The 22,940-nt window shown below is 44.8% G+C and overlaps 1 protein-coding gene across 1 annotated transcript in view; it reads right to left on the reverse strand.

The window, feature by feature from the left end:
- Positions 1-22,940, reverse strand: part of LOC141128270 (nicotinamide N-methyltransferase-like) — a gene marked incomplete in the record, with an annotated part of 52,065 nt that overhangs the window by 17,876 nt on the left and 11,249 nt on the right. The window contains 1 exon segment of the mRNA XM_073615471.1: positions 22,888-22,940. Coding sequence (XP_073471572.1) covers positions 22,888-22,940 — 53 coding nt within the window.

Below are 22,940 nucleotides of genomic sequence, written 5' to 3' on the forward strand. Positions count from 1 at the left end.
AACCAAAAAAATAAGTAAAAAAATAAAAGAAAAAAAAATGAAAATAAAATTAAAAATACAAATAAGCCGAATACACACATGTATTAAATTATTACAAAAATAAATATAAATCAAAATCAGAGTTTAACCCTTTTAGGTTCAAAGCTTCTAAACAGTGTATCCAGGCTACTTCTCATTTTTTTAAGGCAAGTTCTCTATTCCCACCTCGTCGATTGCATCGTACACCATCAATGACCATCTACTTTAACTGTGATACATGATGTCCCTTTTCCATAAAAATGTCTTGCCAATGGCAATTTGTCAAGTTTGTCCCCAATAGAATATTTATGTCGTGCAATCCTCTTTAACCTTTTGAGTAGTCTTCCCCACATATAATAACCTGCATGGGCACTTAATGATATATACCACATAAGAAGATTGACATGTGTAATGAACTTTTATCGCTATACTACAACCATTATGTGGGCAGGAATCATTGACAATGATACACAAACCTTTCTTGTACTTGAATATCCAGTGACTCCCATTATATACGATTTGCCAAAAATACATAAAGATCCTGTTATCCCCCCAGGTCGCCCAATTGTGTCCAGTACAGAGTCACTATGCCTATTGCCAAATATTTGGATAAATGTTTAACACCTTTAATAACACATACCCGTTCTTATATTCGGGATACACAACATTTCTTGGAGAAAATTTGAAATGTACACTGTGATAATGAGGACTCTCTTCTGGTTACTTGGGACGTGGCGAGTTTGTACACAGCTATTACTCATGAATTGGGCATCGAGGCATTTCGCCGGCTACCGACTCATTTAAAAAAAAAATAGGATTTTTATAACAACCGGTAAAATCCTTTTCTTGGAGTACATCATGGGACACAGAGCCTTAAGTAATTACTTAATGGGTTATGGGCCACCTTCAGGTGTTGACACTGGTATACCCAATACAGGAAGTTGACTCCCCTATATAACCCCTCCTCCCAGGATTACCTCAGTTTTGTACCCAAGCATTATACTTAAACCCCATAAAAAGAGGGGTGGGACCTCTGTGTCCCATGATGTACTCTAAGAAAAGGATTTTACAGGTAAGCTGTTATAAAAATCCTATTTTCTTTATCATACATCATGGGACACAGGGTCTTAAGTAATTACTTAATGGGACATCCCATAGCAATGCTACTTGAGGGTAGGGAGACACAACCCATAGGGCACCCCCAGACCTGAGGGCTTATACTGCTGCTTGCAGCACACTGCACCCTAAGGTGATATCTTCATACCTCCTTACATCCGCCTGATAAAATTTTGTGAATGTATGCACTGAAGACCAAGTTGCGTCCTTACAGATCTGAGCCATGGAGGCCTGGTGACGCACTGCCCAAGAAGCACTAACCAACCTGGTTAACTTGAAACGGGGGAATCTTACCCCTTAATTCATAAGTTTGAATTATCACTTGCCGAATCAATTTAGCAACAGTGGATCTCAATGCTGCCTGTCCTTTCTTGGGACCCTCTGGCAGAATAAATAAGACATCCGCCTTATGGAGCAGTTGCCTTTAAATAGATTTTCACTGCTCTCACCACATCAAGACAATGTAGTGACTTCTCTTCCATGGAACATGGTTTTGGAAAAAATGATGGCAGGACAATATCTTGGTTCTGGTGAAAACCTGAAACTATTTTTGGCAAAAAGTCTGGACGAGGGCGTAACACCACTCTGTCCTCATGAAAAATCAAATATGGCTCTTTACAAGAAAGAGCAGCCAATTACGAAACCCTCCTTGCTGAGGTTATAGCAACCAAAAATACCAACTTCCTTGTCAGAAGGACTAGGGGAATATGTTGTATTGGTTCAAATGGTTTTTTTTGTAACAGACAAAACTAAGTTCAAGTCCCAAGGGTTTAAGGGGAGGGAAGGGTTTGATGGGTGGAATAAGCCACGTCCCCCCTTGTATAAAACCCCAGACTAAAGAATGAGTAGCAAGTGGTCTTTGAAATAAGACCGATAAAGCTGAGACTTGGCCTTTAATAGAGCTCAAGGCCAATTTAATTTCTACCCCCATTTGTAGAAAGGCAAGAATTCTGCCTATGATATATCTCCGAGGGTGCCAACCCTTGGATTCACACCAGGAAACATAAGCCCTCCAGACTCTACAGTTCTGGAAGCTGGCTTCCTTGCACTAATCAGGGTAGAGATAACTGACCCGGAAAGCCCATGTTTCTTCAGAATGTGGGTTTCAATAGCCAAGGCGTTAAATTTAGACCGTAAGGAAAGATGGAATATCAGTCCCTGTGAGAGCAAATCTGGTCGTAGTGGGAGGAACCATGGGCCCTCCACTGCCATTTTTAGGATTTCTGCATACCATGACCTTCTGGGCCATGCTGGTGCCACCAGAATTACCGGCTTTCTTTCCAGCTTGATCCTGCAAAGTAGTCGTGGCAGCAACTAAATAGGGGGGGAATGCATAGATCAGTGAGAATTGATCTCATGGGGTCACCAACGCATCTGTTCCGCATGCGAATGGATCCCTTGTTTTGGCCACAAAGTTGAGCAACTTCATGTTGAACCTGGATGCTAGAGTCCCCCATCTTTGGCAAACAGCCTGAAATATGTAGGGGTGAAGAGACCATTCCGCTGGGAATAACTGCTGGCGACTCAAATAGTCCACCTGCCAAATCTCTACTCCCGGAATGAAGACTGCTGATAGGCACGGAACATTCCTTTCTGCCCAAGTTAGAATATGGTTCACCTCTCTGCACTGAGAGACTTTCGGTGCCCCCTTGGTGACTGATATAGGCCACAGCTGTGGCATTGTATTGCATCAGGATTGAATCCTGACAGCACAATCCCGTAACCTGAAAGTCCAGGCCTTTAGAGCCAGACGTACTGCTTGAATCTCTAGGATATTGATGGACAAGGTTCTTTTCGGTTCTTGACCACTGTCCCTGGACAGTTGCCTTTTCTACTACTGCTCCTCAGCCTAAAAGGCTGGCATCTGTTGTTACCACTTTCCAGATGACTGGTCTGAAAGTAAGTGAGGCTTTGGGACACTCTTGGGGACAGCTGCATTGGCAAGTCTAAAGCTTGAATTGTTTTGTTCCAAGCAGACAGGATACAGTTTTGCAACAGTCTTAAAAGAAACTGGGCATAGGGAACTGCTTAAATGAAGCCACCATGGTTCCTAGCAACCTCATGCAAAGGTGAATGGAGGCATCGCCATTTGACCTGACCATCCGCACCAACTCTTATGGAGTTGATCTTTGTCTGAAGCGAAAACACCTTTTCCTGGGCTGTGTCTATGATCAGACCCAAGTACTCCAGCCTTTTTAGTGGTATTTAAGGAAGATTTCTCTAGGTTGAGAATCCAACCCAACTCTTCAGATAGTTGGTTGTAGTGTGTATGCTTTGCTCCAAATGAGCCACTGACTGATCTATTAGTAATAGATCGTCTAGGTACGCTACGACTGTTATGCCCTGTGCCCTTAACCTGGCTAGAGGTGGGGCCAGCACTTTTGTGAACACCTGGGGTGCTGTGGCTAGCCCAAAGGGCAGGGCTACAAACTGGAAATGCTGCTGTTCTAACTCGAACCGCAGAAACTTTTGATGAGCGGGAAATATAGGGACATGCAGATATGCATCCCTGATGTCGATTGATGCCAGAAGTTCTCCTCCTAGAATGATTGAAACTACTGACCTGATCGTCTGCATACGAAAGGAGAGGATCTTCAGGAACGGATTTAGATTTCTTAGATCTAGAATGGGTCTGACATCTCCATTTGGTTTCTGTACCATAAAAAAAGTTTGAATAAAACCCCAAACCTTGCTCTTTTGTGGGGATCTGTATGATCACCCCTTGAGATATTAATTGGTCTAGTGCCTGAAACAGAGATGGTCTTTTCTCTGGATCTTTGGGAACGCTTGACCTCAGGAAGCAAAGCGGTGGAAAGTCCCGACATTCCAGCTTGTACCCCAGCGTTGCCGTGGAGATGACCCATCTGTCCTGAATTTCTTCTTTTCAGACTTCTGAAAACTGCAGAAGTCTTACCCCCACCTTGGTGAGGGGGGTTGCCTCTTCAGGATGAGGCTTTAGGATTCTGGCTTGCAGGTTCCCAACCCCAGTATATCTTTTGAGCCTGGGTCTGACTCAGATCTTTCTCTAGCGTCTGATGGCAGAGGCTGTCGCCCCTGCTTAGAGGCGGAAGCCCCTGGTGTAAGGGAAAGAGCCAGTTTAAATGAAGGGCATTTACACTTTCTTTTGACTGGCAAAAGAGTACTTTTCCTACTAGAAATTGTTTGGATATGTTTGTCCAAGTCTTCTCCAAATAGTCACACCCCATGAAAAGGGAGCCCAGTTATGAGGTATTTATATGGTGCTTCAGCTGAAAAAAAAAAAAATTTTAGGATTCTACACATATGCATAAGCATAAGTGTAAGGCGGGATGCCTGGTGAATAGAATCTTTAATAGCATCTATGGCAAAGCATAATGCTTTCAGTAGTTCAGCCAAATCCCAAGCATGTTGTGCAGGAAGCTCTCTAAGGGCTTGTTTAAATTGGTCCTTTATGGTTTGCCAGACGCTTATTGCAGCGACTGCAGACTGAGTAATGGCACCTGCCATGGAAAAAGTAGATTTTAACAGTGATACCAACTCTATCTGTTGGATCCTTAAGCATCTGTGCATTGTCTACTGGACAAGTTAGGCCTTTATTCACATTGGAAAATCGCAGTATCAACTGCTGTTATTTTCCATCTTTTGGAAAATTTCTCCTCCAGGGGATAGAGAATTGCAAATCTCTTAGGAGGGAAAAATGCTTATCCGGGTGATCCCATTCAGCAAAAATAAGCTGTTCTAGTAATGCATGTGCAGGAAACGCATGCAAAGCTTGAGAGGGTTTTAAGGAACCCAAGGAAGAAACCGAACTTTCAGGAGACTCCGTTAGGGGTAGCATGAAAGTAGAATGAACCATCTCCGTAAGAGATTGTATCAGCAATTTCTCAGATTGAGAGGCTGTAAAAAGGTTCATCCACCGTTGTTTCCTCCGCAGAGGAATCATCATCGGTTTGTTTTTCCTCCTGATCCACTGAGGGTAACACCTCATCCTGTGCCCACGGTTCCCCTTGCAAAGGTTTTGAAGTGGGGGAGGGGGGGGGGGGGGGGAATCTAGCATGCTTCCTATCCATTTGAATGGAGGATGCAATTAAAGCCGCTAATCTTTCTTCCAGACCCTGCAGGGAGGAGAAAAGGACATCTTCAGTCATGTATACAGGGGCTGAGATGTGAGAAGCAGTTGCACCATCAGTTTGTTCCAATGGCTCACCCTGGCTTGCCAGAACTGGTAATTTAGGCGAGGAGGACAGCATGGAAATGCGACTCGGGATCCTAGCGCCTGGGGGTGAAAACTTTCATTTTTTGTTTTTTGTGGTGTCTTTTTTGGTAGGCATAGTCCTAAGTACAAAAACAGACACTATACAAATTGCACCTAATCGCTGAAAATAGTCATGACATTTAAATCCGCTATAAAATTCAGCCTAGTGCTGGGAAAAAGGTGTTGTTCCTGTATCAGGAATGCCAGTTTGCAACACTCACATGTCCCACAGCTCTTGTGTTCTTGTGTTGCAGGCTGCTTGTTTTCTCATGGTCTGCCGAGGAGAGACTGTCACAGCTGTGTTGTATTTGTTTTTAGCCTGCCGTGTGTCCTCGTGGATGTTCACGTCATTGCGCTTAGGCCCTGCCCGCTCCGAAAAAATTTCTGCCCCTTTTTACATTTAAAATGTTCCTGCGCTTGTGCGCGGTGTTTTTGGGTCCACCGACCCAACATGAGGGGGGGGGGGGGGGAGCAGGGACCCATCCAGAAGCAGGCACAATCAACAGTGAAATTAGCCACAGTAAAACAATTAGCGGTATTAGTGGGACCTCCACCCACCCCACCCCCCGCGGCAGGGGGTATAATGTAAGGGGGGGTAGAGCGCTGCTGTCCCCCTAACCCTCTGGTCCCATCAGGGGGGAAAAAAAAAAAAAAAAAAAAAAAATCGCAATAAGCGTTGATTGATTCGTTTGTGCAAAAGTTATAGCTATTACTAAATAGGGGATAGTTTTATAGCATTTTTATTAAATTTTTTTTTTTTTTTACTAGAAATGGCGGTGATCAGCGATTTTTATTGTGACTGCGACGTTATGGCAGACATGTCGGACTTTTGACACATTTTTGGGACCATTGTCATTTATACAGCGATCAGTGCGATTAAAAATGCATTGATTACTGTGTAAATGACACTGGCAGTGAAGGGGTTAACCACTAGGAGGCAGGGAGGGGTTAAGTGTGTCCTAGGGGAGTGATTTCTAACTGTCAGGGGGATGGGCTGGTGTGTGACATCACTGATCTCTGCTCCCAATGACAGGGAGCAGAGATCGAGTGACACTTGTCACTAGGCAGAACGGGGAGATGCTGTTTACATCAGCATCTCCCCATTCGTCCTCTCCGTGAGGCAATCGTGGGTATCCCCGTGGCGATCGAGTCCGCGGGACCCACGACCTGACTCACGGAGCTCCCCGCTGGCGGCGCGCATGCAATGGCATGGCGGGGAATTCAAATGGACGTACAGGTACGCCCATTTGCCCAGCCGTGCCATTCTGCCGACGTACATCGGCGTGCGCCGGTCGGGAACCGGTTAAGGTATGTGCATAGACTCCCTCTAGTGGAGATTTAAGGCATGACAACATTTTTTCCCTATGGAAGAAATACATAGGTGTTTCTTCCCTTACCTTATCCCCGCTGCAGGATTTGCTGAATTAACAGACAATCCAGCCTTCACCCATCAAGGCGGGCTGTGTTTAGCAAACCTTCAAGGACCGGGTCCCTAAAACGGGGTTCCAACTCCCTTGGACCTGTAAAACACCCCATCAGGAAACTTTAGGTAATGTAGCAAGACCTAAGCCCTGGGTTCCTGGGGTTCAGCCCTACAAAGAGAGGTGTTACAGGCAAAACCTTGTGCTTCGGATACGAGGCCCCAGGTACCATCCTTTTAGGCCTTAGTGGCACTGGTCTTTATGGAGGCTATTTAAATCCAGCATGGATCCCTCCAGTGGAGCTCCTCAAAGCACATCTTGACTCGTGACCAACACCTTAGACACTGGCGAAAAAACTTATGTGCTCATGGAAGGAGGAGGGGTTATATAGGGAGTGAACTTCCTTGATTGGGTATAACCAGTGTCAACACCTGAAGGTGGCCTATAACCCATTAAGTAATTACTTAAGGCTCTGTGTCCCATGATGTACGATAAAGAAAAATCTATTCTTATGCTGGCCATACACTATACGAAAAATCGGCCGAAAAATCGTTCATATAGACACTTCGTTAGTTTTTCGGCAAGTCAATGGGCACAAATCGATAATCGTTTGTGACGTTTTTGTGGAAAAAAAAAAAAAACGAACAGCAAGTTTGGAAAATTTCTGCCGATTGTACGATAAATTGCAAGGTTAATGTGTTTCCATCCGAACTGTCTGCACTAGGTATATGTAAAAAAAAAAAAAAAAAACACAACAACAAAAAATTATTTATGTCCACTGAACGATTTATCTAAAACAAATAAACTGGCGCTCAGAGGCTATAAAGGCAAATGACTATAAAAGTTAATGAAATTATAAAGTCTAAAAGCTGGATCAATCACGGTGTAATCAGGACAGTGTTGGAAGTCTTGGACAGGAGCCAGGAAACAGTCTATAAAAGCAGGAGAGGATCCCTGGAGGATAAGTCATAGGTAAAACAAAAACACCGGAATAAAACTTTTTCTTGTAGGAATTTGTGTGGCCAGATTCACGAAAGGCAGCTCTTCTCGTTGAGAGAAGTCAAACTCAGATCCATCCAGGTAAAAAAAAAAAAAAAAAAAAAAAAAAAAAAAAGGGAGAGAGAGGAGTGCCACTAAGTAAAATCATTTATTCACCAATATAAAAACAAAGTATCAACTTACATTTAGGAGCGGTATATAGAGCAGACAGATGTGATTCCTGATAGAAGAGGGGGAAGGGAACAGTCAGTGATTCCCTGGGGATGCCTCCAAACACGACGCAGTCTGGCGAGGAGGCCAGGACGGTACACAGCCTGTCTGCGGGAAGACGGAGAGGCAGCCCAGGAAGCCGCTGGCAATGTTGTCAAACGCGTTTCTGAGCCTGCACAGGGTCTGTATGGCACATGCGCACTCCTTTATCAAGTGACACTTGATAAAGGAGCACGCATGTGCCGTACAGACCCTGCGCAGGCTCAGAAACGCGTTTGTGTTTTTTCTCCTCATTGACAACATTGCCAGCGGCTTCCTGGGCTGCCACTCCGTCTTCCCACAGAGACAGGCTGTGTACCGTCCTGGCCTCCCCGCCAGACTGCGCCGTGTTTGGAGGCATCCCCGGGGAATCACTGACTGTTCCCTTCCCCCTCTTCTATCAGGAATCACATCTGTCTGTTCTATATACTGCTCCTAAATGTAAGTTGATACTTTGTTTTTATATTGGTGAATAAATGATTTTACTTAGTGGCACTCCTCTCTCTCATTTTTAACTGAACGATTTATCGGTCATTATATGATGGCATGATCGTTTGCGGTCACGGTCAAACGTTCGTTTTTCGAAAATGTGTTCGGCCGATTTTCCGTATATTGTATGGCCAGCATTACTCACAAACTCTTTAACGTCCTTCTGTTGGGCCACTGACATGTTTTCAGTTATGAGTACCTAAGGTGTCACGGGGGCCATGTCTTTTGGGGGGTTGGCACTGCCAGTAAAGTCTCTGTCATTCCAAGGTTTCAAGAGATTAATGTTAAATACTTGCTCTGGTTTCTTTTTACTGGCTGGCAAACTTTCTACTTTGTACAAACTGTCCCCTACTCTTTCCATAATTTCAAAGGGACCTTGCCACTTTGCTAGGAATTTACCCTCAACTGTGGGGACTAGTACCAGCACTCCATCCCCAGGGTTGTAGGTCAGAGTCTTGGCTCCTCAATTATAAACCATTCTCTGGGCCTCCTGGGCTTGCTCCATATGTTCCCGTACAAGTGGCATGACAGTGGAAATCCCATCTTGCATCAGTTAGATATGCTCAATGACTCTTCTATAAGGCGTGGTTTCTCCCTCTCACATTTCTTTTGCGACACCTAGCAATCCCCTGGGATGTCTACCAAACAGTAGTTCAAAAGGGAAATAACCTGTAGATGCCCGAGGTACCTCATTTGGAAAACATGAGGTATGGCAGCAAAAAAATCCCAATTTCTCCTATCTTTGTCCACCACCTTTTTTAACATGTTTTTGAGCATTTTGTTAAAGCTCTCCACAAGACCATCAGTTTTTGGGTGGTAGACAGAGGTACAGAGATGGGAGATTTTGAACTTACACAATTCTTTAGCGACTCTGGACATAAATGGTGTGCCTCGATCCGTTAAAATAGTCACACGTCTAAATACCTGGACAAACTCTCTGGCAATAGTTTTAGCTGAGGTATTGCGCAAGAGAATGGCTTCAGGATACCCTGTGGCATAGTCCAGTATTACCAGTATGTGCTGATGGCCCCTGGCAGACTTTACTACTGGTCCCACCAGATCCATGCCAATTCTTTCAATAGACACTTCAATTAATTGGTACCAGCGGACTGTGAAAATGGGACGATGATGCAGAATACTGACACTGGGCATGACTCACAATATTCTATGACATCTGCATGTAACTCAGGCCAAAAGAATCTCTGGGTTATTCTCTCCTTGGTCTTCTCTATACCCAGATGTCCACCCATTATATGACCATGGGCTAATAATAAGTATACCATCCAGCAATAGGGTTTGGGAACCACTAGCTGCTCTACCTCCTCCTCCCCTTGATTTACAAGTTATTTTTAAGGGCCATGTAGGTAAAAAAAAAAAGACACCTCTACATTGGGTTCAACAGGTTCACCATTAATCATTTTAATGTTTTCTCTGGCTCTAATGAGTGTAGAGTCTTAGTTGTTCTGTACAAAAGTCATCTTTCCTGACTTCTAAATCAGGCCCCACATTCGGATTCCAGCTCCTCCTGCTCCCCAACCATTACAGAAAAAGGAAAAAGGTTTAGTAATCAAGAGGGTCTGGAGCGAGTTCCGTTGTTTCCTCAGCAGGGGGAGCCCTGTCCTGACTCCCTTTGTTTTACCACAAACTCCAAAGAGTAGAAAATCTCTCCCAACTAGTGCTTCACCCCTTTATGTCAACTTGTGTGCATGTTATCGGGCCAAAATCACCAGGGTATGTAAACTTTTGATCAGGGTAATTTGGGGGGCAGTTTGTTGTCATTATGATGTAAAAGGAGTGTAAAAAACACAGTTGATTGATAGTAGTAAATGGCTTCAGCCAAACACTAACCACAAGTGAAAGAAAAGATTTGTGTCATCATTCATATTCTCTGAAAAATGGCCAAGAAATCATAAATTCTGCCAGGGTAAACTTATGAGCACAAGTGTGTGTGTGTGGAGAGAGAAAAAAAAAAAAAAAAAAAAGAAAATTTTTTTTATATATACATATACACACTCTAGCTCACAAAAGTGAATACACCCCTCACATTTTTGTAAATATTTTTTATATCTTTTCATGTGACAACACTGAAGAAATTACACTTTGCTACAATGTAAAGTAGTGAGTGTACAGCTTGTATAACAGTGTAAATTTGCAGTCCCCTCAAAATAACTCAACACACAGCCATTAATGTCTAAACCGATGGCAACAAAAGCGAGTACACTCCTAAGTAAAAATGCCCAAATTGGGCCCAATTAGCCATTTTCCTTCCCCAGTGTCATGTGACTCTTTAGTGTTACAAGGTCTCAGGTGTGAATGGGGAGCAGGTGTGTTAAATTTGGCGTTATCGCTCTCACTCCCTCATACTGGTCACTGGAAGTTCAACATGACACCTCATGGAAAAGAACTCTGAGGATTTGAAAAAAAGAATTGTTGCTCTACATAAAGATGACCTGGGCTATAAGAAGATTGCCAAGACCCTGAAACTGAGCTGCAGCACGGTGACCAAGACCATACAGGGGTTTAACAGGACAGGTTCCACTCAGAACAGGCTTCGCCATGGTCGACCAAAGAAGTTGAGTGCACGCGTTGAGCGTCATATACAGAGGTTGTCTTTGGGAAATAGATGTATGAGTGATGCCAGCATTGCTGCAGAGGTTGAAGGGGTGGGGGGGGGGGGGTGGGGGGTCAGATCATATGCCGCACACTGTAATCAAATTGGTCTGCGTGGCTGTCATTCCAGAAGGAAGTCTCTTCGAAAGATGATGCACAAGAAAGCCAGCAAACAGTTTGCTGAAGACAAGCAAGCTAAGGACACGGATTACTGGAGCCATGTCCTGTTGTCTGAGGATACCAAGATAAACTTATTTGGTTCAGATGGTGTCAAGCGTGTTTGGCAGCAACCAGGTGAGGAGTATAAAGACAAGTGTGTCTTGCCTACAGTCAAGCATGGTGGTGGGAGTGTCATGGTCTGGGGCTGCATGAGTGCTGCAGGCAATGGGGAGCTACAGTTCATTGAGGGAACTATGAATGCCAACATGTACTGTGACATACTGAAGCAGAGCATGATTCCCTCGGAAACGGGGCCGCAGGGCAGTATTCCAACATGATAATGACCCCAAACACACCTCCAAGGTGACCACTGCCTTGCTAAAAAAGCTGAGGGTAAAGGTGATGGACTGGCCAAACATGTCTCCAGACCTAAACCCTATTGAGCATCTGTAGGGCATCCTCAAATGGAAGGTGGAGGAGCGCAAGGTCTTTAACATCCACCAGCTCCATGATGTCATGGAGGAGTGGAAGAGGACTCCAGTGGCAACCTGTGAAGCACTGGTGAACTCCATGCCCAAGAGGGTTAAGGCAGTGCTGGAAAATAATGGTGGCCACACAAAATATTGACACTTCAGGCCCAATTTGCTCATTTTCACTTAGGGGTGTACTCACTTTTGTTGCCAGCGGTTTAGAAATATTGGCTGTGTGTTGAGTTATTTTGAGGGGACAGCAAATTTACACTGTACAAGCTGTACACTCACTACTTTACATTGTATACATTGTAGCAAAGTGTAATTTCTTCAGTGTTGTCACATGAAAAAAGATATAATAAAGCATTTACAAAAGATAGATAAATTATAATTTATTTTTTTAAATCACACACACACACACACACACACACACGACAGCGTAAAAATAAAAAAGGGAAATTGAAAGCGCCCCCCATCCTTCCACATACGCAAGTGCACGCATATGTGAACGATATGCGAACCACACATGTGAGGTATCGCTGCAAACGCAAGAGCAATAATTCTAGCACTATACCTCTATAACTCTGAAAAGGTAACCTGTAAAAGCGTTTAAAGTGTCACCTATGGAGATTTTTAAGCACTGTAGTTTGTTGCCATTCCACGAGCGTTTGCAAGTATAACGTTTGGAGGTTAGAAGTAATTTTCTAGCAAAAAATACTGATTTAAACTTGTAAACAAAAAGTGCCAGAAAAAGCCTGATCAGCAAGTGGTTAAAGAGGAGCTCCAGGTTCCTTCAGAAAAAAAATTAAAAGTCAGCAGCTACAAATCCTGCCTTTTAATATAAGGACACTTACCTGTCCAGGGATGCCGTGCGTTTCACCCCAGCCAATTTTTCCATCGGCTCCCGGGTACTGCCGTCGCCATTGCTTGTAAGGGAATCCAGCAGTGAAGCCTTGGGGCTTCACAGCCAGTTTCCTACTGCGCACAGCGAAGCATGCTGAGCTTTGTGAAGGGCCAAACTTCTGGGTGATCTTGCTGCAGCAAGATTACCCGCTAAACAAGGTACCTGCTGCCCTATGAAAGGTGGCAAATGTGGCACCAGAGGGGGGAGGAGGCAGATAAGCGGAGCTTCCCCTTTTGGGTGGAGCTCCGCTTTATTACAGCTTTCAAATATACACATAGTTGCCAACATTGAAAAAAAAAAAAAATTTAAAGGACACTTTTTTGGCTGTAGGCGTTTAGGCTGTAGGTGTTTTAATTAGGGGCGGGGCATGCATTTGTGGGCATGACAAAGGGAAAGAGCAAAAATGCACCGTGCTCCGCGGTGAAAAATGGGAGTGGTTTACGCGAATAGTGGGCGTGTCTTAAATGGGCGTGGCTCAAAGGGGGTGTGGTTAGAGTCTGAGATAAATGAGGGATGGAGGGACAGCAGCCCCAGATCCTACACAACAATGGAAATGTGTATTCTAGAAAGTTTAACAATCAGCAGATAAAGATACTCCAAACACCTGGTGTTGGCACTTCAATCATCCCGGCACCATGGTTGTTATGGTGTCAGGATAATTGAACTGCATTATTTCTATTATTACATTGTAATATAAAATGAAATCATTCAACTCACCATAATGCTGAATCAGTGGGATCCCTGAGCGTGTCGCCTGCCACCAGCCGTCCGTCCTTGCGTCACATGTCCCAGCAGAGTCCGTCCTTGCATCAGGTGCCCCCAGCGGAGCCCCCCCTCACACCAGGGGTCACCAGCGGAGCCTCCCCCCCCCCTCTCACACCAGGGGTCACCAGCGGAGCCACCCTTACATCAGATTTCCCCAGCGATGCACCCCCCCACCTCAGGTGTCCTAGTAGGAGGATACTGTCTCCCTCCACCAGCCGCATAGCTAGAATCCCCGCACCTTTCCATAACAGACTGGCAGCGGGGCGGGGGGTAGGCGGGGCAAGGCGAAGCAGGGCGGAGGGTGGGCTGCGATGCAGGAGCTCCGTCTATCTCCCCCAGCCGTCTTCCTGGTCTTCTTAAAAATGGCGGCCAGCGGAGACAATGCTTCCGCCGGCCACGGACCTCTAGCGGTGGCAGGCGATGGCGAAAATCCGTGAAGAACCGGATTTCTCGGGAAACAAAATCAGGAATGGGGGTCTAAATCCCGGGAATGTCGGTAACTATTTATACATAGAACTGTAAATAATAGATAAAAAGGCACTCACTTAGATCCATAACTGTTTTGGATGTAATTGTAGGCAGGATATTGAGATAGGACTGTAAATAATCAAGGGAACTCACTTAAATCTATAGAGGATCACTGGCAGAAAAATTGCCTTGGATATCTCAGGAAAAAAGCACTCATTTAAATCCATGTATAGTCTTACACAGGCCCACTATATACTGTATGTAACTAGCCTGGATAGCCAAGCAGATGGATAAATCCACAATAGTTACAGACTGATGCTGGTTTCTCTCCACTTTACACAGTCATATATGGCAAAATACATGCCAGAGATGCATATGCACTTTAACCACTTGCCACCCGCCAATCATCAAATGACTGAGGGGGCGGTGGGACTCTCGTTCTAGGAGGACGTCACATGACATCCTCCCAGAATGACCACTCTTGTGTCACGGCCACACCGTGTTGCTAGGACGTGGCGTGACCCCGATCTCTGTAAAGATCATCAGTGCCCTGATTACAATATAGCGCCAGCAATCAGTGCCAGCAATCAGTGCCCATTACTGATGCCAGTCAGTGCTGGCCATCAGTGCAGCATATCAGTGCAGCATATCAGTGCCCATGGTGCTGCCTCATCAATGCCATGTCATCAGTGCCGCCTCATCAGCGCACATCAGTGAAGGAGAATTTACCAGCAGTGCTTAAATACCACCAAAAGAAAGCTCTATTTGTGTGAAGAAAATGATAAAAAAAAAAAATTTCACATGGTTACAGTGTAGCATTAACGAGCAATTGTCAAAGTGTGACAGCGCTGAAAGCTGAAAAATGGCCTGGGCAGGAAGAGGGTCAAAGTGCTTGAGGTGGATATACAATGCAGCAATTAGAAACCTTTGATTTTGGGACTGCAGTGTGCAGTTTCGGATGCAGTGATTAACCACCTCAATACAGGGCACTTTCACCCCCTTCCTGTCCAGGCCATTTTTCAGCTTTCAGAGCTGTCACACTTTGAATGACAATTGCGCAGTCATGCTACACTGTAACCATGTGAAATTTGTTATCATTTTCTTCACACAAATAGAGCTTTTTGGTGGATTTTATTTTTTTATTTTATTTTTTAGTAAAAAATTAAGACCGTAAATTTGGAAAAAAAAAAAAATAAAAAAAAGTTTTAGTTTCTGTCAGTAAATTTTTTAAATAAGTAATTTTTCTCCTTCACTGATGTGCGCTGATGAGGAGGCACTTATGGGCACTGAGGAGGCACTAATATGTCGCAGTTATGGGCACTAATAGGTGGCACTGATGGGCATTACTGAAAGACAGCACCATAGGCGTGCGCACAGGGTGTGCCAGGTGTGCCCGGGCACACCTTAATCACCCCGTGCAGATTTCCCCTGCTGCTTGGCTGCAGAGAAAGGGACTGCGGGATCTTTGTCCTCAGTCCTTTTCTCGGTCTCAAAAGTGAGACATCAGGGGTCTGTTTAGACCCCTGATATTTCACCAAAATCCCCCCAATGGGGCTCAAAAGTAAAAAACAATTGTCAAAAATAATAAAAAAAAAAACACAATTGTAAAAAAGTAATAAAAATACTGACACCAGTCTCTGCCCTACTAACATCGTCCATTGCTCTACCAACACTGTCCATTGCATAATAATAATAAATATATATTTTTTATTTATACACGCACGCGCATGTGTTTGAGCTTTGGGGTGCACACCCTAATACAGTAGGCTGCGCACACCTATGGCCAGCACTGACTGACATCACTAATGGGCACTGATGAGGCTATATTGTAATCAGGGCACTGATGATCAGTGGCCTGATTACATGTGTAGATGTCCCCACGAGGAGATGTTGCTGATCGGCTCTCCTCGGCACACACAACTGTCAGTATGAGGCGAGGAGCGCCGATTACTAGCATCTCCGTTTTTACATGTGACCGGCTGTGATTGGACACAGCCGATTACATGGTTAAAGAGCAGCAGCTCTTTACAGATATCAGGGTCGCACCGTGTCCTAGCAACACTGTGCCCCCGCGGGAGCGGTCGTTGTAGGACAATGTCATAAGATGTTATCCCAGAACGAGAGGCGCACCGCCCCTCCGTCATTTGACGGTGGACGGGTGGCAAGTGGATATCAGCACCCAGTGTGATAAGTCCCCAAAACCTGTTAGTAGAAATGGCTTGTGTGCCTAATGTCCATACTGTACATGGCATATAGCTGACCAAAAATGCCTTTTTTTTTTTTTTTTTATGTAGTGTGCATAGACATATAATTCGCGACAGCAAACTGGAATTTGATGTCAAGATAAATAAGGAACAGCCTTACTCAAATTTTGTGTACTGTGATTTGATATGAGACAAAAATGGAACTTTAAAAAAACTCGAACAGGCAGACTTTTTAAATGTAGGAGAAACATACTAGGTCTTTTCTACACTAAAAGATACACATACATACATATATATATATATATATATATATATATATATATATATATATATATATATATATATATATATATATATATATATATATATATATATATATATATATATATATATATATATATATATATATATATTATTGGGAGTTCTTTAGCTTCCGTGTAGAGCACACCAGTGAGCAGAGTCCACGCCAGTCATGCCATTTAAGGGCTCGTTGGCCCACTTTTATTAAAGAAAGAAAATGTCCATCGAGTTTTCCCATGCAGGGGGTTTCAAATTTGCTCCAGCAGTAATGTAATAAACGAAAAAAAACACCAAGCCACCTGGCTCTCCTCAGCAGTACTGCCGTTTAGGCTTTACGCTTCAGCCCTCTTGGCCATATAACAGAGTTCCCGTACAACTACTGTACCTCTTTTCAGCTTCCTTGCTGCTCAGCCCACAACTTTGGGCCCTCTGACTATACCATGCAAACATGCATGCTTCTCCCTTGCTTGCCTGGACTCCTCGGGAGGGTGGAGCCCAGAACCCTAGTCCTGACTCTGCTATAAGCCCAGGACCCACCTGCTCAATCAACCAGCCAGACTCCTGGCTGTTCCCAAAACCTGGTCCCAGGATTGGAGATTCCGTCCCCGGCATCCAGGTCCCCAACTGGATTTTACAAACTTTGGAGGAAACTGATAAAACAGATTCCTCCAGATTAAATACCCCATGGAGCCCCTCAACCTGCCTATTTGAGAACCCTGGGCGACAATTACCAGGACAGGGAACTGTACTGTCACATATCCCTCCCCTTGTTTTGAACCAGAGGGCGAAACGCATAGCTTCCTTTTGGCACCTATGTGCCAACTACAGCTTACGGAAGTCAAACCCTGTCCAACCTCACTTCTAAAGGGCAACTCAACCCACCACTTCCATTGGCGTCTCTTTCTTTGCCCCCCTGACAATCTGCTATGGGTTTTGAGACCTTCCCAACTCTTCTTCCGGGTGCATTTTCATAAGGACTTCCTCTCCTAAAATTTTAACAGGGTATCCCTGTTCTTTCTACCAACCCTCCTGCCTCCACGCTTCAGGTTCCCAGGTTTCCCAATACCTTTGGACACCACACTGTCATGTACCTTTAACAAATTATTTGGTTCATCATTGACAGACATATTCAAACCAACATTACACCTCTCAATGTTGCCCAGGTCACCAATGCCTTTTTTCCAGCATTTGCTAGGAAAGAGTCTGCAAAGGGCACACATACCGGAGGGCCGCCACCACCCATGGGAACCGCAAAGGACATCACCTCCCCTGGGTTCACCCATTCTGCAGGTAGCTGTCCTACACTTGACCTGTTCTGATGCCATCTGTATTTTTATCCACCTGAACAGACCAGCTCTCGTCTGATCCACATACGATTTTTACCGCACTTCTTACGTGTTCCCTTATCTCGGGGACGTTATTAGGTTTGTCACCTAAACCAAACATTGGACCGGGGACCCAAGTCTCTTTAACCACCTTCGGTTGAGCCCCAGTCAGGATCTCTGCTGCTTTCGGGTCCCACACTTGGCCCTTCCATCTCATGTGATTTTTCCACTGGTACAGCATACACGCCCCTCACCGACAACTGACCAGTATTACCTTGGACCATAGCAGCAGAAATGCCTTCTACCTGGCTGTTAGGTGGTGAAACCTCAGACACTTTTTTTTTTAAAGCCCTCTCCCATATATCTTTTGTACAGGAAGTAACCCATTAGTATACCTAGAGGTGACTTTTTACACTAGTAATACAGTCAAACAATTTCTGTCTTGACTTCCTTTGTGCTGTACCACAAGTATAGACTGGTTGTACATCCCAAAGCTTAAGAATCTCCTTTAATACTTTTGTTAGAAACCAAACCCTTGGTTCCAGACCAAGTCCTTCCTGGGGACTCTCCTGATACTGGGATTGCAGACAGACTCACTTGCTTTGACGTGAGAGGTTGCAAGGTTTAGTGGACCCTTTTCTCGGCTGGAGACAACCACAGCCTGGTGCTCCACTCATATCCAACTTCTTAGGTTCAACCCCAATGAACTGCTTCACATTCCCAGTGACGTCACTTTGACACGCCATGTCAGCATTATTTTTGTAGGTTATGGACCAAGTGTCTGCTGTGTGCTCGCCCTTATATGGTCTATATTTCTCACAAGGGTTAACCCCTGCAGCAGCCACCGCTCCCTCAGGTATAAGCCATCCTGCCATCCCTCCTGCTGGCACAGCAGAAACTTTGTCCATCTTATTTTTGTGCATGATAGCCTCATCTATCATGGACCTTAGATTTTTACCCCAACTATCCCAATCCATTGTAGCCGTGCTTCCTTCACCGACATTCCTCAGCACTGATCCACTCACTCAAGGAGACACATTAGAACAGACGGGCTTAGTTGCAGATTCAAATCAAATCATGGCAGACTTCAGTAACACATGTTTTAGCACAACAGGTTGCAATACACCAAAACCACCACCTTGCTTGGGCGGCGCTTCATAAGCTTCACACACCTTTGCATTTTTCACAGGTTGTGTTAACCCACCATTTACCTGCACATTTTTTAGTACTAGCAGCTTGCACTAACACATTACCATTACACGGTACAGTTCCACCCTGTCCCACCAGAGTGACATCGCAGTTGCCCAGGGCAACCTCCAACTCCAATACATGAAGTTCCCTGGAGATTTCTGGGGACAACTGTGCTGTCTTACCACCGGTTGCTACAGGCAATGGCCCATTTGTGATAACAGCTTTTGCTCTGAAAGAACCTGGAGTTTTCCCAATAACAGCAGACTTTCATTAACGATCACACTTATAGCATTTTTAGCTCTTGCAGGATGTCCTAGCCCACTGCAACTTGAGGCTGGCAGACATTAGACACAACACCTTTAGTCATCAACACAGGATCTGTTTGAACCTTAACCCCTTCATTCCCACTGGGTAGGGAAAAGTCATTCTCAAGCGAACATTCAGTGGCCCCACTAACTGGGGTCATTCTCACATTATCGACAGTCTCGTAACTAGGCCTTTTATACATGAAATCAGCAGTTCCATCCATCATCATTTCATTAAAGACAGTCTTACCCACCGCAGTAGCAGGGGTCACCATCTTCATTTGAGTACGTTGTCTTATGAACCAATCCTCTGCTGCACTTTTACTGGTCAACTCCCCCTGGTGGCTACGGGATAAAACTATAGCAGGCATCTCCCACTGTTTAGCACCCCCTGCCGACACAACAGGAAACTTCTTGTTGCTAGGGGTGACATGTTTTCACAGGAATCTGTGCCTGCAAATGAAACTTTTGCTCAGCAATATTATCTCCAGCCATATTCCATAATCTAGGGCAAGAGACATGTGCACACTGAAATATTTTGTTTCGGAATTTCGTTTTCGTCCGAAAAATACATTTAGTTACTCCCGAAATTCGTTATTTATTTTGTTTTTCATTAAAAATTGTATTCGTCCGAAAATCCAAATTAAGGTCGAATCTGTCATTGAAGGCTTATGGTGTCTGTCGAATGTTCAAAGAAGATTCGATGGAGCAGCTAAACTGTTTGACGCCGTATAGTTTACCTGCTCCGTTGAATCTTCTTAGAACTTTCAACAGACACCATAAGCCAAAGTAAGTGTGTACTTAGTTCTAGCTATTTTACTGCTCCTCCTCTTTGGTTACAATCAGCCAATAACATTCATCGTCATCATCATCATCATCATCATCATCATTTTTATTTATCTTTTCTCCCCTACGTCGAATCTTTTCTCTATGTAGAATAATCTTGGACTAATAGAGCTAAGGTTAGGCACATTCGACCACAGGTTTGATGAACACAGATTGTTATTGTCATCATCCTGTCGAATCTCCTATCTATATCAAACTGTTGTAGCAACAAAAACGGAAATAAAGCATTTGTTTAGGTCAGATTTTTGTTTTCAGATTCTGCACTTTCGTTATCGTTTGTTAAAACGATAATGAAAATACCTGACATTTGGACGAAAACGAATGCCTAGAAAATATACCATGCACCAGCTGGCCACATTCCAGGCCTGGTACTGGATGACTTTTTCCCCAGGGTGCTTCTCTCCTGGCGACTCCCAGCTGACAAAAACGCACAGGCCTCTTTGTGGGAACATTAAGCCAAATCTCTCCTGCAGCTCCTCCCTCCAGGCAGAACTTCCACTCTCATTGCCATGGGAGAGTGCACTCTACCAGCAGAGCTTTGCTGGATCTCTCGAACATTTTGGCTCCTCTGGAAGCCGTTTGCCACGACCCTTGGCAGGCACACCCCATGGTCCACAGACAGCCCGACTGCCTCCTCTGTGTTGCTATGGGCCATCACTCTCAGTCCTGGCCTTTGGCCAGCCTCTCTTCTGGCACATAACACAGGCTTCCCTCCGTTGGACCCTGTCACAAGCTGTGTCACTTTCACACTTTTTGCAACAGCTGATGGTTTAACTACAGCAGCATTGCCAGGGGCAACAACACCCCTCTCCCGGGTATGGACATCCAGCAGCTCTCTCTTTGTATCGAAGGTTGGCTTGCCTTCCACTTTAGCTTGGTCCATTCCTGCCAGTTGCCACTTGCACCAATCCACCGCAGATTCAAACGCTGGTGGACTCTCCATACTCAGTTACTTCACTGCACAGAACAACAACAGGAGCACTGTCTCTTTAAGGGGCCTCTCCCTTCCAGGTACACCACCTGCTGCAGAGCACAGGTAGTTTCTGGCAATAGCTCACTGGTATATGCGAGGATCTTCAGTTATGCCCGCATTCTCCACCACTTGTAATATTGGGGGTTCTTTAGCTTCTGTGTAGAGCACACCAGTGAGCAGAGTCCATGCCAGTCATGCCATTTAAGGGCTTGTTGGCCCACTTTTATTAAAGAAAGAAAATGTCCATTGAGTATTCCAATGCAGGGGGTTTCAAATTTGATACATCAGTAATGTAATAATAAACGAAAAAACACCAAGCCACCTGGCTCTCCTCAGCAGTACTGCCGTTTAGGCTTTCTCAGCCCTCTTGGCCATATAACAGAGTTCCCGTACAACTACTGTACCTCTTTTCAGCTTCCTTGCTGCTCAGCCCACAGCTTTGGGCCCTCTGACTATAGCATGCAGACATGCATGCTTCTCCTTGCTTGCCTGGACTCCTCGGGAGGGTGGAGCCCAGAACCCTAGTCCTGACTCTGCTATAAGCCCAGGACCCACTGCTCAATCAACCAGCCAGACTCCTAGCTGTTCCCAAAACCCGGTCCCAGGATTGGAGATTCCATCCCACCCATAACGCTATGGAATCTCCGGGCTCCAGGTCCCCAACTGAATTTTACTGATAAAACAGATTCCTCCATATTAAATACCCCTGGAGCCCCTCAACCTGGGCGACAATTACCAGGACAGGGAACTGTATGTATGTATGTATGTATGTATGTATGTACATACACACGTCGAGTTTTCAGCACTTTTTTGTGCTGAAAGTGCCCCCCTCGACTTATACTCGAGTCAAGCACTTTTCTGCAGCAAAAAATTTCATTTTCTGAACTGAATTTGTGGCCTCGTATCTCAGGGCCACTTGGTGCTAGGAACCTCAAATTTGGTGTGCAAACCTATTGGACCTGGTACCATAACATATCCAAAGCTGGGGTTCCTAGCACCAAGTGACCCGAGATATGGGCCCCAAAATAGGTTCGGAAAATGTCATTCTCTGCTGCAGAAAAGTGCTTGACATTTTATGAACCGATATTGTATCTTGGGGCCACTTGGTGCTAGAAATCCCAGCTTTGGATATTTTATGGTGCTAGTTCCACTGGGTTTGCACACCACATTTGGGGTCCCTAGCACTAAGTGGCCCCAAGATACGGGGCCCCAAAGTCGGTCAACTGTGTCCATCTGCAGCAATGTCATTTCGGGACACTTTGGGTTCAGAGACCCCAAATTTTGGCTGCAGCTAGGGGGGCATCTAGGAACACTTAACTACCGAGTTTGAAGTTCGGGGGACCTATGCTTGCAAATGGGCACAGTGAGGCATGCAAATGGGCATTGTTGACCCTCTTTTCCACTTACAGTAGCTGTGCATTTCTCTCCCTCGTCTTATACTCGGGTCAATAAGTTTTTCCCATTTTTTTGTGGTAAATTAGGGCCTCAACTTATACTCGGAACGACTTATACATATATTTACACATATACATATACTGCGCGATTCTGCACTTCTGCCTAGGGAGCACGTGCATGCCACCGGCGGCCCGCTTCTGCTGTGATTACTCACAGCAGAAGCCAATCTGCGGGTGCCGGGCACTGGACGTCCGCCAGCATCTGCCGATCGGCAGGCAGAGACACAGAACGGAGATCTGTCTAAACAAGGCAGATCTCCATTCTGACAGAGGATATATGCTAAACATCTCATTGCAACAAAAAACGATTTTCATTGAGGTATAAAACCACAATACTACCAGAACCGTATTAAAATTATTGATCTCTATGGTAGAGTGTCTTCATACCTGGCCCAAAAGTTTCATAGAGTTTTTGTAGTCTAAACTTCAGTATGCTGTCT

This window comes from Aquarana catesbeiana, linkage group LG02, assembly GCF_042186555.1.
Source record: "Aquarana catesbeiana isolate 2022-GZ linkage group LG02, ASM4218655v1, whole genome shotgun sequence".
NCBI classification, from domain to species: Eukaryota; Metazoa; Chordata; class Amphibia; order Anura; family Ranidae; genus Aquarana; species Aquarana catesbeiana.